The sequence below is a fragment of the Lutra lutra genome, chromosome 18 (assembly GCF_902655055.1).
Source record: "Lutra lutra chromosome 18, mLutLut1.2, whole genome shotgun sequence".
In the NCBI taxonomy this organism is placed as follows: domain Eukaryota; kingdom Metazoa; phylum Chordata; class Mammalia; order Carnivora; family Mustelidae; genus Lutra; species Lutra lutra.
In genome coordinates, this window is record NC_062295.1 from 294735 (window position 1) to 310555 (window position 15821).

Genomic DNA, 15821 nt, shown 5'->3' on the forward strand with positions numbered 1-15821 from the left:
CCCGGGCGGCCCCCATCGCAGCGGCGGCGCGGCGGCCCGGAGGCGGGCGCGGGGCAGGCCGCGGGGGCGCCGCCGAGGCCGGCCGTCCGCTCTCACCCGCCTGCACCGGGGGACGCGGCTCCGGCCCGACTCCAGCCGGTCCTGCGGCGGCGGCGGCGGCCGCAATCGCTTCCCCGAGCGGGGAGCCCGAGCCCAGAGCGCCGAAGCCCAGGCCGGAGCGCCCCCGCCGGCGCCGCCCGGAAGTGCGGGGGCGGGGCCGGAGCGCGGGGCGGGGTCCGGAGCGCGGGGGCGCGGCCGAGAACGTGGGGCGGGGCCCGGAACGCGGGGGCGAGGCCGAGAACAAGGGGCGGGGCCTGGAAGCGTGGGGGCGCGGCCGAGGACGTGGGGCGGGGCCCCGAGCGCGGGGACGAGGCCAAGAACGTGGGGCGGGGCCCCGAGTGCGGGGGCGCGGCCGAGAACGTGGGGCGGGGCCCGGAGCGTGGGGGCGCGGCCGAGAACGTGGGGCGGGGCCCGGAGCGTGGGGCCGGGCCAGGACGCAGGCGCTTCTGAGCCCGCGGGGCGGGGCCGGAACAGGAACCACAACCTTAGGCGTGCGGCGGAGCGAGAGCGTGAGGCGGGGCAGGGACTTGGGGCGGGGCTGGGTTGCGGTGCGGATCCCGGAGTCCGAGGCGGGGCTCAGAGCGTAGGGGTGGGACACAGACATGGGGCGGGACCGGGAACGCAGGGCGAAGCCGAGATCGTGGGGTGGGATCGGGACGTGGGCGCGGGGCCGGGAAGACGGACGTACCCGGAATGTAGGGCGGGGTCGGAGCGGAGGAGCCGTACGGGGAGCGTGGGGTGGACTGAGATGGGGGCGGGGAGCGAGGGGCGGGGCCGGGCCGAGACGCGAAGCCCGAGCTCTAGGAAGGGCGGAGGGCGCGGAGCCCGGGCCTGGGCGTAGGGGTGGGTCCTGATCGCGGAGGCGGAGCCAAGAACGGCAAGGCGGGCCTCAGGCGTGGGGCGGGGCCAGCGGGGTGGGCGTGGTCAATTTGCGGATGCGGAGCAGTGCCCTTGGGCGTGGGGCGGGGCGGGAACCCGGGGTCGACTCCTGGGCCTTGAGCTTTACACCTGGTTTGTGGCGGGCGGATACACCCCCTGCGAGGGTCTCTGAGAGACTGTGGCGCTAGGAAGACCTGGTCCGGTGCACCGAGCGGCCAGGCGGCCCCCTTATGTAGGCACTGCGAGGCGCACGCCACATTGCAGCCCCTTTCTGCGGCCTACATCGGTGTCCACCGGCCTCGGGTTCCCAAAGTCGGCGCCAACAGGCCCAGCCCGGACCCAGCCGGACTCCCAACCCTTCGGAGGGAGCAGCATGTGCACCGGCGGCCGGAATGGCCAGAGGGACTGGAGACCTCGCTTGGGACCTGCCGGACCGGCCGTCCACGGAAAGACCACTCAGTAGCACAGCCAACAGCCGCCCATGACATTGAAGGAGGCAGCTGTCCAAGAATCACATGGTTGCAGGGCAGAGCCAGGCTGACTTGGAGCTGAGCCTCCGGTAACGTCCCGTCCCTCTCTCCGCCAGCGGGCACCCCCCCACCCCCGGGCTGGTCCGGACCATGAGAAGGTGGGCTGGGGCTCCACCGTCCCTCAGTCCCCAGTAGGTCTAGACTCAAGAGCGGAGCACACAGTAGGCAACAGGCCTCCAGTAAATGCTGGCTGTCACTTGGGCAGGAGCCCCCACCTCCAGAGAGCTGTGGCCTGGGGCTCCATCCCGCTGGGCGTGCCTGCTCCGTTTCTCCCAGGCACCAGCCAGAGTCTGGCTGAGGGCTCTCCTTCCTACCACTGCCTTCAGGTCACACTGGCACTGGCCCGCCTGAGAGCAAGGGCTCTCTGTGCCCACCACACTTCTCTGATCACTCTCACCATAGCAGCTCCTCCCCACGCTGCAAGCCCTGCTGGCCAACTCCACGTTGCCCACCCACCACTGGCCCCTCCCTGAGGGAAGGATGTGGGCATCAGCCGTTTATCACTGCCCCCAAGTAATTGCTCCTGGCACCCCCATCCCGTGGCCACCCCGACCCTGTGCTCCGCAGACCATGCTGGGCCTGGCACCTCAAGAAGTGCTCCCAGCAGCCCCCAGGAGATGGGTGTCAGCCACCACGTGAACTCCTGGACACGGCTCGTCCTCACTACCCATCCTTCTCTTTCATAATCACAGCAGTGCAGGAGTCCTGGCTCCGGGCTCCGAGAGCCGTCCACAACCTCCCAGCCAGCCGCTGGGGGATGGTGCCTGCCCGGGATGAGCAGGTGTGGAGGCATGCCAGCTGGCCTCTCTCAGGACTCCACACAGCATCCACACCCAGGGTTTCGTAGGCATGGGGGGCAGTGAGGGTAGTGGGGGGCCCTACCAAGGGCCGAGGCCACCCAGGGCCATCACCATGCCTCAGGGCAGGCTGGGCGGGGCTGGCGCTGTCCGTGAGGAGCTACACCACTGATCCCACACTGGCCCCACGAGGGTCTCACCAGTAGGAGCCACTCTCCCCAGCATCTAGCTGGGAGGGCCCCAGGCCCCACAGTGCTGCTCCTCCCCTCCCAACCCCGCTCAGCCTGGGTGTCTTAGAGGCGATGAGATGCAGTGCATGACCTTCGGGCATAGCAGGGTCTGTGCAGCGTGTGGGAGTCTTAGGTGGACTGGACAGACAGCAATAACTCTCAGCCATTGGCTGTCAGGTCGCCTCCCCACCCCCAGACGTGGGCCCCCATTGCTTGCCTTTGTTCTGCAGAGTGGCCGCCGTGGCCAGGCCAGGCTCCCAGGCTTGTGTCCATGTCCATCCTTCTCCGGGCCCATGGCGGCTGGTGTCCCCAGGCCCTGGGACCAGAACAAGACCCTGGGGCCCCTGGCTCCTTGGGGCCCCAGCCCTGCAGGGACAGGAAGGGAATCAGAAGGCCTGGAGGAGATGCGGCAGCCCTGCTAGAGTGGGTTACAACTGTGGGCATGGAGAGCTGGTTGTCTAAGCAGGGTGGGAGTAGAGGGAGACCAGAGGAGGGAGCTCAGAGGCCAGAAGTGGGGCCTGCAAGGGAGCAGGGGTGAGTGGCAGGGACTGTGTCAGCACCCCCAGATATGAAACCAGACAAAAAGCCACAGGAGCCTCACTTCAGAACAGGTGAGTTCCTTGACGGAGCACCCTCTTTTCACCCTCCCAGTGAAGGGGGTGATGGAGTTTGCCACTAGAGGCTTTGATGGGATGAACTGTAGAGGACATGTGTTCAGGCTTTCCAGGAACTACATGAAAAGCTTAAGAGCAGAAATGAAATTATTGTCTTCGACGTAGACACAAAATGAACATTTTGAAATAAAGGGAGCTTTGAAGCCTTAAGCCTGTTCATCCCCTGGGCTGAGGAAGACCACCTTTAAAAAGTGATTCCAAGGGGCGCCTGGGTGGCTCCGTGGGTTTAGCCGCTGCCTTTGGCTTAGATCATAATCTCAGGGTCCTGAGATCAAGCCCCGCGTTGGGCTCTCTGCTCAGCAGAAGCCTGCTTCCCTCTCTCTCTGCCTGCCTCTCTGCCTGCTTGTGATCTCTTTCTCTCTGTCAAATAAATAAATAAAATCTTTTTTTTTAAAAAGTGATTCCAGGGGCGCCTGGGTGGCTCAGTGGGTTGAGCCGCTGCCTTCGGCTCAGGTCATGATCTCAGAGTCCTGGGATCGAGTCCCGCATCGGGCTCTCTGCTCAGCAGGGAGCCTGCTTCCTCCTCTCTCTCTGCCTGCCTCTCTGCCTGCTTGTGATCTCTGTCTGTCAAATAAATAAATAAAATCTTTAAAAAAAAAAAAAAGTGATTCCAAGAAATCATCCAAGATGCACCAAGGAGGGTGTGGAAGGTGCGTCCAGCATGCCCCGAGGTGCGGTGATGAGAACCAGCGGCAGAGGATAAGTGGCAGAGATTGGATAAGGGCCCCACTTTCCTGTTGTCTTCCTGGGAGGGGAGGACAGGAGGGACATTTGGATTTGGGCTTCTGGAGGGGGACCAGAGTCTCAGGCTAAGTCCCTTCTGGGCTCTCCATGTCCTCCTCTGCCCTGTCTACAGGGGTGAGAGGTGACAGCAGGTGGGCAGGTAAAGCCCTCAAGCGGGAGCGAGGTGTATCCAGCTCTGATGAGTGTGGTGTGGACTGTGCTTTGGATGCACAGCCCAGGTCACGCTGGCAAGCCGCCCTCCTGGCCATCAGCACAGCCCCCAGGCTCCATTCCTCGTCCCGGAGTGTCCTTTCTCCATCAGTTCTGAGCCCAACAGGGAGGGCCACGTGTTGCTGGTGCCCCATCCCGAGCCCCCAAAAGGATGTAGAGACATCACACTCAGGTCCTTAGACAGGGCACCGAGGAGGAAGCCAGGAGACCCACCCAGAGCGGGTGCCCATTCTCGTGAATATAGAAAACGTGCATTTAAGTCAAGAATACAAAAAAAAAAAAAAAAAAATGCTATTCCAGAGTATTAATACTAGTTATTGTCGGAGTGCAGAAGTAGGAGTGGGTTCTGTAGCCTCCTTTATGCGTTCAGGAATGAGTTCTGCTCCCATGTGACTGTCGTGACTGCATGGGAACCGTGAGGCTCTGCACCATGTCTCAGGGATCGCTCCACAGTAACCCCGGGAAGCAAGACGGGTGGGTGAGGATGCTGGGGGACAGGACAGAGCTGACCTGTTGGGCAGAGTCAGGAAGGGTGGTGTTGCTCCACGATGGTCCCAGGACCAGTGAGAAGGTGCCAAATCGAGCTTCCTGGGCCAGCCCAGCTCCCTGTGGACGCTCCAGGCTGGGGCCTCCCTGGGTCCTGATCACACATCAGGCAGGTCCCCCTGCCTCTTTCCTCCTGTGTTTGCCTCCTCTTCCCCTTCACACCTCGGGGCAGGTGTGTCCTCCAGGCTGGCAGCTGGAGTTCTTTCTAAGCCCTTCAGCTCAAGCTGCCTCAGGCAGACCCCTGGGAAGTGATCCTGTCCCGAGGCCTAGCTGGGGCAACAGAGGATGAGATCGGGGCTTTCCCTCAAACGAGCTCCAGGACTGGCTCAGTGCCGGGGAGACCTGGTGTGACTGTCACCTTCTCCCCTGCTGCTGCACGGCATCGTGTAACAATTGTCCCTGCTCCTAGGAGCCGTAGTCAGCCGCATTCAGGGCTGGTCACAGGTTGCTGCTCTCTCCCCTTGCCTAGGCGAGAAGGCCCTGCAGCAGAGGCGGCCTGGCAGCAGGCCCGGAGCCCCAGGGAGCCATCCACACCCATCCCAACTTGGGCCTCACCCCAGGGTCCTAAGGGCTTCCTGTCACTCAGGACATCTTCCCATGCTGTGTCTCTGGAGAATGCTGACCCTGGGGATGCGTCTAGGAGATGGGTGAGTAGGCTCGAGATTGGAGGACAGTACTTGAATGAGGTCTGGATGGCCCCTGCCAGCCACAGAGGCCTGGGAGAGAGGAGGGGAGAGCAGCACACACATCACCAGCCCAGCACCTCTCCAACTTAGGAGCCTCAGGGATATAGGGGTGCAGCCAGGGCTGACCCAGCTCTTGTCTCCCTGGGGACATGTGCCAAGGCCAGTACCTCTCCTTTGCAAAGTGAGGGTCCTGACCCAACTCTCCTGGCCCCAGAGGCCTGTGGGCCACCTTCCATCAAGGAGCCTGAGGCTCAGCGGGGAGTCCATGACTGGCAGGGGCCCAGTTCACAGAAGGAAGGGCCTGCTGGCCTCCCCCAATCCCAACACCATTTTCCCAGGAATGGAAGTGCCTGCATGGAGGGACCTGAGGGGCCTCACTCCACCTCTCCACCTGGAAAAGCAGCAGCCAAAGGTCCAGCTTCCCAGGTGGCCTCAGGTCACTTCCCCTTCTTCTGGTCCTGGGTCTCAGGTCACTTCCCAAGACTTCTGGTCTTGGGCACGCCTGCCCTGCTGCTGTACCGACCCCATCACAAGGCCAACTTCCACCTTCGTCTTTGCTGTTCCCTCACCGGGAATGTCCTTCCCTGACCTGACAGCTCCATCCCCAAAGGCCCCTCCCAGTGTGGGAGCTCAGCGCCCCTCTGTCGGCTGCCGGGCTCTCGTTCTCCTTCCACTTGGCATACCTCGTCTAGCTTCCCAAGCCTGTGCAGCCCCAGGGCCCAGAGGCAGCCCCTCAACCTGGTGGCTAGGAGACTCGGTCATGGGGAGCCAGGGAGGTGTCATCCCAAGCCGGCCTGCTGCCTTTGCCCGTGCCCATGCCCACACCCACCCAATCGGCCCCTCGGCCACCTGCCCCCCACTGTGCTGTCCAGAGATGTCTCTCTTGGCTGCCTAGAAGCCTCGCAGCCGCTGCAGCTATGGTATAAGTACGTGATTATGTATGCCGGGGTCCCTCCGGCCCTTTGTTGCTGCAGAATCTGTCGTGGCAAACAAAAGTGCACTGGATTAGCCACAGTGGATTAAAAGATTTGCTTCCCAGAGTTTACCTAATAACCCAACAATCGTGCCGAAAGAGGCTTTGAACCTCGGGACATGCTCGCCGGGCCATCTGGGAGCTCTCAGCCTCAGCGGGCAATGGGACGGCAGTGCGGGTGATGAGGGCTGGAGGCTGCCTGTCCTCACCCTCCATTCTGCCCGTGGCCAGGCCTGTGCTCTTGCCAGGCCCATCTGGGCCAAACTTCGGGGCGATGCCAGATTGTAGGGGAGGGTAGAAAAGACCCGGGTGGGGGAAAAAGGCCCAGCCGGGACTGCCTTCCCAAGGGCCCGGTGCCCAAGGCCAGGCGTGGGCAGTGGGGACCGGGCCTGGCTACACTCAGCTGCCCCCCGCGGGCACACCCACACTGGCATGCAGCAGCAAGGACAGGAGCAACATGGAGGGTGGCCGTGGCGGGTGGGTGACACGCCAGGCTTCTCCACCACGCTGCAGCACACGGCCCACTAGTGCCGCTCCGCGGTGCACGTTCCTGCACACGCGTGCACTCACACACACGGACACACACACACACACACAAGCATGTCCCCTTTGATCTCCAAAGGACACTCCATTTACAAGCCCCTCATCGCAGCTGGCTTTTCGGGGCCTGTCCGCTAACTTCCCGAGTAACGGGGATTTGGCACCTCTGCTCCATCTCGGTCTGGCCGCTCCCCGGTACAGGTGGACATTTTTTTCCTTTCTCGCATTTTTCTTGCCTTTAAAAAAAAATACTCCCTAAACGGCACTGACTTGACATGGCTTGTGGCCCAGGCCTGCGCGCGGGGCCGGGACAGGGGCCAGGTGGCCAGCTCGCCGAGCGCCTGGCCGGCTGGGGGTCTTTGATGCCTCCTTCACGGGAAATCTGAGTGAAAGACACGGGAGCACGATTTTCGGGACCAACGGTGCGGTGGGATTCATCCTGCCTCATGCGGTTCCCTTTGTCTCTCTCCCCGTGACCCTTGTTTGGGCCATCTGGGGAGAGGGTCCCGGGCTGAGGGTCGGGTGTGGACATGGGTGCGAGCGCGCACGGGAGGGTGCAGAGGGCAGGGGGGCTGAGGGCAGGGCCCCAGCCTTAAGAACAATGGGCAGCAGGGAGCGCATCCACCTGTCCGCCTGCTCGTCTGCCCATCTGTCAGCCCGCCCGGCTTACCTCACCTGCCTGGCTCCGTGTGCCTGCTCACGCCCCACCATCCCGCGGTCCGCCATGATGGGCTTGGCCGTCTGTCTGAGCACTTTCAGTCACTCCAGGACGCGGGTCCCTGCTCTTGGCCACTGTGTGGCTGGGCGGAAGAAGTGTGACTCTGGGCTGCAGCTCGGGCTCCCACCGCCGATTGGCTGAGGCAGGGACCAGATGACGGCCTCAGAACCCTATGGTAGCCATGGCAACCAGCCCCTTTAGACACCGCCACCCCCTGAGCCACTCCTGACTGCCGAGGGAGCAGGCAGTACCGCCGTGGGCCCACACACTGGGTCCCCTCTGAGTGTCGGGTCAGGCATCACAGGACCCTGTTCCTGCACCAGCTGTCGAGTGCGTCTGTGTGCGTGTGTGTGTGTTTCATGTACATCCAGTGTGAAGGGTCCAGGTCCCTCTCAGGACATGTCCCAGCCCACTCTGTGTCCTGCCTGACCACCTGCTGGAAGCAGGAACAATGTCTTTGCAGCCTGCACTTCGAGGAGGATTTCAGGTCAGGCTTGCCCTAGGGGCTGAAGGCCAGGCCATCTAGTGAGAAAATAATGGGTGAGGGCAATGGGAGAAAGGGTAGGGGGAACTCATCATACTCAGGGACACAGAGCCAAGCTCTCAATCCACCTGAGACCCTCAAGGGGCCTGCCAGCTTTTTCTGCCTGCGAACCCCTCCTCCACTCTCACCAACCTAGTAAACACAGAGACAGGCTCACCCTGTCCCTTCTCAAGAGCCTTCGGAGGCCCCAGCCTGGCCAGCCCTGTTGCTTCACAGACCCTGTGTCCCCAGCCCGGCAGGACTCTGGAACCTCAGTCACACCAAGCACTCCCCAACCCTGCAGAAACTAACCGCACACCAGTGACTTTGTACCCGCTCTTCCCTTGGCCTGAACCCCCGGGTCTGTCCGCGACCAGCCCCTTGGTAAGGTTTCCTGGATGTCTCAAGACCGGTGCTTCTCATCAAGGGTTCAACACAGCGTCTCCCTGAGGACTGACCACCCCGGAGCCAACCCACCCCCGTCTTGAGACCGTCTACACATCCTCGATTCAGCACAAACACCATCAAGGCCCCCACGAGACATCTACCTGAGAGCCCTGGGAAGCCACATCCCACTTCCTGGACCACGTCCAGCCCACGCTTGCTGGAGAAGACAAGTGAGCAACAGTCACAGGCCTGTGATGACTCGTGAGCCCCAGGTCTTTGGGAAGAGGCCACGGCGGCAGGTGCCCAGGGGCTGCTGAGGAAGCCGCCGCCAAGGTCAGAAGGACCTGGAAACAGAATCTGGAACACAGGTCCGTAGTGGTTGTATGTCCAAGGGAAACGGGCTCAGGCTGGGCCAGGTGGGGCCCAGAGCTACATGGCCCCGAAGCTGCTCAGCCAGCCCAGGCACCTGGCCCCAGACTCCTCCATACTGGCTTGGCCTCACCCCAACTTGCTCAGTCACAAGTGAGCCCCCTTGTCTGCTGGACACCACCAGCAGACAGGTCTTGTCCAGGGACAAGGTGTGGGTGGGGACATAAGTCTGGGTCTGCTGGAGTTGGAGTTGCTGGAGGGTCCAGCACTGGGAGCTGCATTCCGGGGCTCAGGGAAGGGCTCCGGCGTGCTGTGACAGAGGGGGCCTGAGGGCGTAGGGCTGATGCTGCTTAGCCAGTCCATGGGACCCGGGCTCCGGCTTGGGGGCAGGCAGCTGGTGGGGGCGGGAGGGCGTCTGGAGCACAGGCTCCAGAGGGGAAAAGACAGTGCACGTGGGTGGCTTCACAAGAGCTCTTCTGGGCTCCTAGCAGAGAAGCTGTGGACTTGCCGTTCTCTCCACACGCCCCACCCTGCAAGCCGACGTACACCTGAAGGCAAGGCCCTCAAGGTGAGGGGCCGGGCACAGAGCCACAGGCTGGGCCACGCCCTTCCTCACCTCAGGTGTCCTTCCTGGGCCTCAGGACCCCATGGTGTTGACGGTCACTTGCCAGGGACCTCGGCTGCCCCGGTCCCAAGGGACTACTCCGTCCATAGCTAGTGACGGTCAGCCCTCACGGACGGGCTGGGCTGCCATGAAACACACGAGCAAGGGCGTTGCCCAAGGGCTCCTGGAGGGCTGAGGAGGGACGGGGCCCAGCCTGTCTGCCCACCGGGGCCAGCGCAGCGCAGTCTGGACTTCTGTGGGCTTGATGGTGATCAGTACGACCAGCCACCCCAATCTAGAGGCCTGAGGGCCTGCAGGGCCTCCTGAGGGGACTGGAGACTCTCAGCAGACTAGTGGAGGAGTGGCCTGTGGGCAGAATAAGGTGAAACCGGAGGGGGCACATGGCCTGGTGGCCTCCCACTGCCCAGCTCCGGGTCGCTGTGCAGTGTGTGCGAGCTTCTGCGAGGGGAACCACGTGGCAGTTTCTGCCAGTCAGGCACCTTCCCAGGCCCCAGGAGTTTTATTTGGGTGTGGGGGGGGGGGGGGGAGTCCGTCATTCACGGATGGCTGGGCCTTCCCTGGACGGAGGATCTTTGTGAGGATCGGACCGAACAGAGACTGGCTCTGCCAAGAAAGGGCTGAGGCCACAACCAGACCCGACGCAGGTTACGGGGACGGAAGGGACCAGCTGAGACCGCACCATGCTCCTTGTACCGACCAGCAGCCCTGGGGGCCGGTCCGGCCGTGCTTGCGGTAACACCCATGCCCCAGGGAGAGCAGACCTGCAACCCTGAGACCTTCCTCCTGCTGCCCCCAAGTGTGGTAACCCCACTTCGGCTGGGCCTGTGCTTTCGACACTCTTGCATGGCCCTCCAGTGGTGACAGGAAGACCAAGGCCGGAGTCCACCCTCCCCCGACACGGCCCACAGGCAGCCTAGTCCCCACCCTGCTCCAGCCACAGGCCCCTTGGGCACACAAACACCGCAAGCAGAGACAGGAGCTCCCCCCACCTGGACCTGTAGCCTGGGTGGGGGCAAGAAAGAGCAGGTGTGACTGAGAGCCGTGGCCAGTGGACGGGGGCATCTGGGGTGCACAGCACAGGGCGGGGGGGGCGGGTGACACAGGCCGTACTAGAAAGGGATCCGTTTAATTCAGTTCGGGGCTGAGGATGGGAAACATCAAGTGGGAGCAAGTGGGCATTAGAGGGCTGGCCTGTCCAGACCACCACAGTGGTAGCCGTGGCCAGCGGCTGTGGTCAGGCCAGCCAGGGCTGGGGCAGGGGTAGGCTGGATGCTAGCAACTTTTGGTAGAATCTCTTAAAAATTAAAATCTGGGGGTCGCCTGGTGGCTCAGCGGGTTAAAAGCCTCTGCCTTTGGCTCCGGTCAAGATCCCAGGGTCCTGGGATTAAGCCCCATATCAGGCTCTCTGATCGGCGGGGAGCCTGCCTCCCCCTCTCTCTGCCTGCCTCTCTGCCTACTTGTGATCCCTGTCTGTCAAATAAATAAATAAAATCTTAAAAAAAAAAATTAAAACCTGGGGGCACGTGGGTGGCTCAGTGGGTTAAAGCCTTTGCCTTTGGCTCAGGTCATGATCTCAGGGTCCTGGGATCGAGCCCCACATCAGCTCTCTGCTCAGCAGGGAGCCTGCTTCCCTCCCCCTCTCTCTGCCTGCCTCTCTGCCCACTTGTGATCCCTGTCTGTCAAATAAATAAATAAAATCTTAAAAAAAATAAAATAAAATCTGTCCCCAATGTTGGGGCACCCCATGAAGAAACTATCGTGTGCATCAAGACATGGGTCCAAAGGTATGTTCCAGAGGAGTCTGGGACTGACGAGAGCATTTCCCAGCTTCGCCCAGAGATCTCAGGATCACTCCCCAGAGAAGGGACCCTGCCCCTCAATGACGTCCCTATGCTGTGGGGTCTCCAGGGCTCCCCTGCCGCTGTGCTCGCTGGCCAGCCACAGGCTCCCTCTGGCCTCCACCTCCATGAACACTGCCCAGATGTCTTCACTTCCACAGCACCTGTCAGGGGAGCCGAGTGTCCCTGGGTCAGCTGCCAGGACCAGGTCAGGGGGATCACCCCCTGTCCTCCTAGAGTGATCCAAATGGGTCTCAATGCTCCGTACTCCCAGGAAAGGGCTGGGGATGAAGGTCAAGGCACCCCCAAATCTCGCAGCAGAACAGCCTCAGGGCACTGGCCCGGCCGCCCACTAGGAATCCCATCCCTGCACCTCCCGAGAGCTGGTGGGGTGCTCACTGCCCTGAATGGCGCGTCAGCAGAGCTCCTTCCCAGCCACTCCCAGGGTGAGCCCAAGCCACCCGGCCTCTGCTCCAGAGAGCCCTCCAGACGGACGGGGATGTACGACAGGGAGACGATCTGTTGCCACATGGCTTCAGCGACACTGCACCCTTCTGGAGGAAGGCCAGACACGGACACCAGTCCCGGTCCCACAGCTCAGCCACATCCCGGGTCTCTGGGGCAGGACACGACGAGCTCAAAGACTACTCGGGAGAGTACTTCCAAGCAAAGCTGCACACACGTAGCCCAGTTCAGACTTTACTTGTGTGGTGACCCCACGTCAGCTAGGCCCCCACTTGAGGGGGGAGGGGGACTGCAGAGGCAGCAAGATGGCCCCAGACCTCTGGGGACCCTGGGACGAGACTTCCTGGGGCCTCCACAAAACCCGCCCAACTCTGCAAGCTGCTGGGTCATCAGAGAACGGGTTCATCCACTACCCACGCGTGGCCCTCCGCACCACCCCAGGCTCTTGGGTCCACAGTGCTGCGCGGCAGGCGAGGCGGTGAGCACGGCTATCGGGCATGGGTCCGAGTCGCTCATGTCCTGCCGGCTTTCTTCTGCACGACCGCCGGCTCAGCCAGAGCCTGCTGCCGCAGCCGCTCAATCAGCTCCTCCACGTAGACCTTGAACAGAGGAGTCGGGGCCTACGGGAGGGACCCAGGGTGAGGAAGAGTCGCTCTGGGGAAGACGGGAACCCAGCTGCCACTGCCCAAACACCAAGAGGAATCTGGTGCAAGACTAGACCCCTCAGGCTTGGCCACAGCTACCAGCCCAGAGGACAGCACCTTGTCCACGAGACAGGGGCCACTGGGGACACAGGGACCAGGCGTCTGTTCCCAGCTTCCCCGCCCCCGGGCCCTGTGGCTGCAGGGGGAACAGAGGGAACAGAGTCAGTGGCCACTGCACCGTGGTGGGTTCCCTGTTCCAGCGGCGATCACAGGCTCCAGACCCTTCCAGGGTGCAAGACACAAAAATGCCTCAGCTCCACACCAGGAAGACCCCAGGGCAGGGGGCTGCTACGTAGCCAAAGAAACCAAAGGTGCCACCAAGAGTCTTTCTGTCCGTGAACTTATGAAGCCAGCTGGGGGCGGGGGCGGGGACAGGAGAAAGTCAGGGCCTCGAGGGGAGAGGGCAGGCTGCACAGAACCCAGGGCTGTGGCTGTATCTGGCCAGCTGTGCATGGCGGCAGCTCCTCCCCCGGCTCGGGGGGGCCGTGGCCCTCGTCCAGGCTTGCCCTGAGGCAGCGCACGCCCCCACCCCGCCTGTCTGCTAGTGCCCACGCCTGCTCACCTTCTCCTCCAGGAGCCTCTGCTTCTCCACGGCCTCATCCAGCGTCAGGCCAACCCACTCGGCTTCTGCCTCCGGGATGACAAACTCCTGCAGGGGAGAGGCCGGGCACACGATGAGCAGAAGTACCGCCTGTCAGCGGGGCCCACAGGAAGCAAGAAGTTCAAACCCAAGCCCTCACCTTGTACTTGTCGTAGATGGTGGCCCTCTTCTTGGGGTCCTCCGGGTGCAGCTGGGGGTCCTGTCGCGCCAGCCGCAGCAGCATCCCTCGCTTCAGGTCCATCCCAAACTTGGAGCACAGGTCCTCCTTGGGAGTCTGGCAGGAGGCTACGCATGGGGCCAGGTGTTGCCGGGGGGGCCCTGCCCACCCGCCAGCAGACACCACCAGGCTCCTCCTCAGCAGCCGGAGGACCACAGGCCACGCCCAGAGCAAAGGAAGGCCTGAGAGCAGGGAAGGAGGCAGCAGTGCTCACCGGGAGCCCATTTATGGTTCACGGGTGACCCTGCACCCCAGACACGGGCGCGCCCCAGCGAGTCTCTGACTTGCCAGGAGTCGGCTGTGTGCTGGCACAGCCCCTGCTCACCTTGAGGATGTAGAAGTCAAACCCGTAGGCCTCGTCGATGAGGTCCAGGGTCCGCCGCGTCACGGTCACGGTGAACTTCCTGTCCAGGATCTCGCTGTACAGCTCACGCTGAAACAGCTGTGGCTTCCACACCTTCTTCACCCGCTTTGAGAGCTAAGGGAGGACCAGAGACCTCGTGAGTGCTGCCGCTTCTCCCTACAGAGCCTAACGGGGCCCAGGGCCTCTTCCTGAGACTCGGGACCAAGAGGTGATGGACCAGACCCCACCTGGGGACCCAGAGATCCGCTTCTCCTCAGCGCTGCCTGGGCTGCCGGTCGTGTTCCAGACACACCACACGTACAACCATAACCCCGTGGTGCACGGGTCATCACATTCCAAACCAGGGACCAAGGCACCAAGGCAAAGGGAGAGGCCACCTGGGGGGCCTCCAACACACAAGCCAGAAGGCCCAGCTCCCCGTCCAGGTTTCCCACCAGACGGCACGGTGTGGACGGCCGGCTGTGTGTCTCCCAGCCTTCCTGAGCGCAGTGACGATGTGCCAGCACCGGCCGCGGCTGTGTCATGACAAGGAGGCCAACGGCAGCATGTCAGGCTGACAGGGGGCCGAAGACCTGCCGTCCCCCGACGCGCCCCCGCCCACAGACGTCCTCCCATCCTTACACCTGGCCTGGCGAATCTCCCCAGTGGCCCTGCACCGACTGGTTCCCACAGGCACCACCGTCTCAGGACACCCAGCGGGGTTCGCGGGCAGCCAGGTCAGCTGGAACGGCATCCCCACAGGTCAGCCTGCTTCTTGCGAAGAACTGAGTCTCCACCACAGCGCAAGCACACACCCCTACCAAACGCCACCCGGGAACCCCCAGGGCTCAGCACCAAGCCCAGGGCAGCAAACCCCAGAGAGGTCCTCGGAAGCCTGCCCTGCTCCCCTACCTTGTCGTTGTTGACGTATCTGTAGCCCGAGATCCAGCCCTCCCCGCCCCAGAGCCCCAGCTGGGATTCTGGGGGGTAGTAGATGGGAATAGGTACATCCTCCACACGCTCCCGCTGCCCATTCTTGGGGTTGATCTTGAACTTAACCCCGTGCGGCCTGTAGTGCACAGGAGTGGGTGTTCGCACCTCCTCCAAGGAGCGCAGGTAGTGCTGCGGTAGCCGGGAGCAGATCCCCTCCCGCAGCCGGAGCCGCTTCCACAGGCCGACCGGGAACTTGTGCAGGGGCATCGCGCAGCCTGACCGGAGGCGGGGGTGGCGCTGTTAGACCGCAGCCCCGCCGCACTCCGGCCCTGTCCCCTGACCCCCAGCGCCCCCCCCAACCCCAGCCACCTGACTCCCCACCCCGGTCCCTACCCCGAAACCAGCCCTCTGACTCCAGACCCCGGTCCCCCACCAGCCCCCCGACTCCCCACCCCGGTCCTCCCGACACCAACCCCCTGACTCCCGACCCCGGTCCCCCCCCCAGTCTCCCGACTCCCACCCCGGTCCTCCTGACTCCAGTCCCCTGACTCCCGACCCCGGTCCCCCCCAACACCAGCCCCCTGACTCCCCACCCCGGTCCCCCTCGACACTAGCCCCCTGACTCCCCACCCAACTCCCCTCAACCCCGGTCCTCGCGACCCCGGTCTCCCCCGACAACAGCCCCCTGACTCCCGACTCCGGTCCCCCAGACCCCACCCCCCAGAAACCGGCGCGGCCCCACGACTCCAAGTCCGAGCCCAACTACCCGCGTATCCTCTCCCCTCGCCCCGACTCCTAATCCCGGACCCTGACCCGGACCCTGGCAGGACCTCCTCAGCCCACCAGACGCAGCTCTGACCTAGGGCCCAGCCTGCCTCTCCGAGTTCCGCGCCCCACCGGAACCGGAAGTCGCGACACAGCGGTCAGCACCGGTCCGCCGCTAACTGGCCGAAAAGCCCGTCAGTCTAGCCTCGTCCCGCCCCCTTTCCTGCCTTTAGGGACCGTGGAAAATGCCGGGCAGTGACGGCGGCGGCTCAAGGCACCGTCAGCAAAAGCGGGTCCTTTTCCCTGGAGCGGAGCTGGGGGCGGGGAAGGGTGGAGCCTGTCATCCTTGGTCCCACTCCCTCTGCTCCCCTCCAAGAGCAGAAATCCGTGTAAGTGGAAAAACTCTTCCGTCTCGGGGTGCCGGG

At 63.3% G+C, this 15821-nt stretch overlaps 1 protein-coding gene across 7 annotated transcripts; it reads right to left on the minus strand.

Annotated features, from left to right (window-relative positions):
* Nucleotides 1-12054: 12054 nt before the first annotated feature.
* MRPL28 (mitochondrial ribosomal protein L28) lies at nt 12055-15568 on the minus strand. 7 transcript variants are annotated; one of them, XM_047714043.1, is made up of 6 exons: nt 15491-15568; nt 14611-14906; nt 13681-13833; nt 13278-13412; nt 13100-13186; nt 12055-12487 (listed from the first exon to the last, which is right to left on the minus strand). In XM_047714043.1, exons 2-6 carry the CDS (start codon nt 14896-14898, stop codon nt 12410-12412), a joined length of 741 nt encoding a protein of 246 aa, XP_047569999.1. In that variant the 5' UTR covers nt 14899-14906; nt 15491-15568; the 3' UTR covers nt 12055-12409. The 7 variants fall into 7 exon arrangements, with proteins under 7 accessions (XP_047569999.1, XP_047570000.1, XP_047569995.1 ...); XM_047714044.1 differs by having other exon boundaries at nt 12055-12453; nt 14797-14906; nt 15491-15567; XM_047714039.1 differs by having other exon boundaries at nt 12055-12453; nt 15491-15565.
* Nucleotides 15569-15821: the final 253 nt, after the last annotated feature.

Bases quoted from the DNA above. Each gene is read 5' to 3' on its own strand.
- MRPL28 (XM_047714039.1), bottom strand. From the start codon at position 14,898: ATGCCCCTGCACAAGTTCCCGGTCGGCCTGTGGAAGCGGCTCCGGCTG. The intron at 13,834-14,610 runs GTAGGGGAGCAG...GTCCTCCCTTAG, and splicing joins GATACGTCAACAACGACAAG to CTCTCAAAGCGGGTGAAGAA. The intron at 13,413-13,680 runs GTGAGCAGGGGC...GCCTCCTGCCAG, and splicing joins TTGACTTCTACATCCTCAAG to ACTCCCAAGGAGGACCTGTG.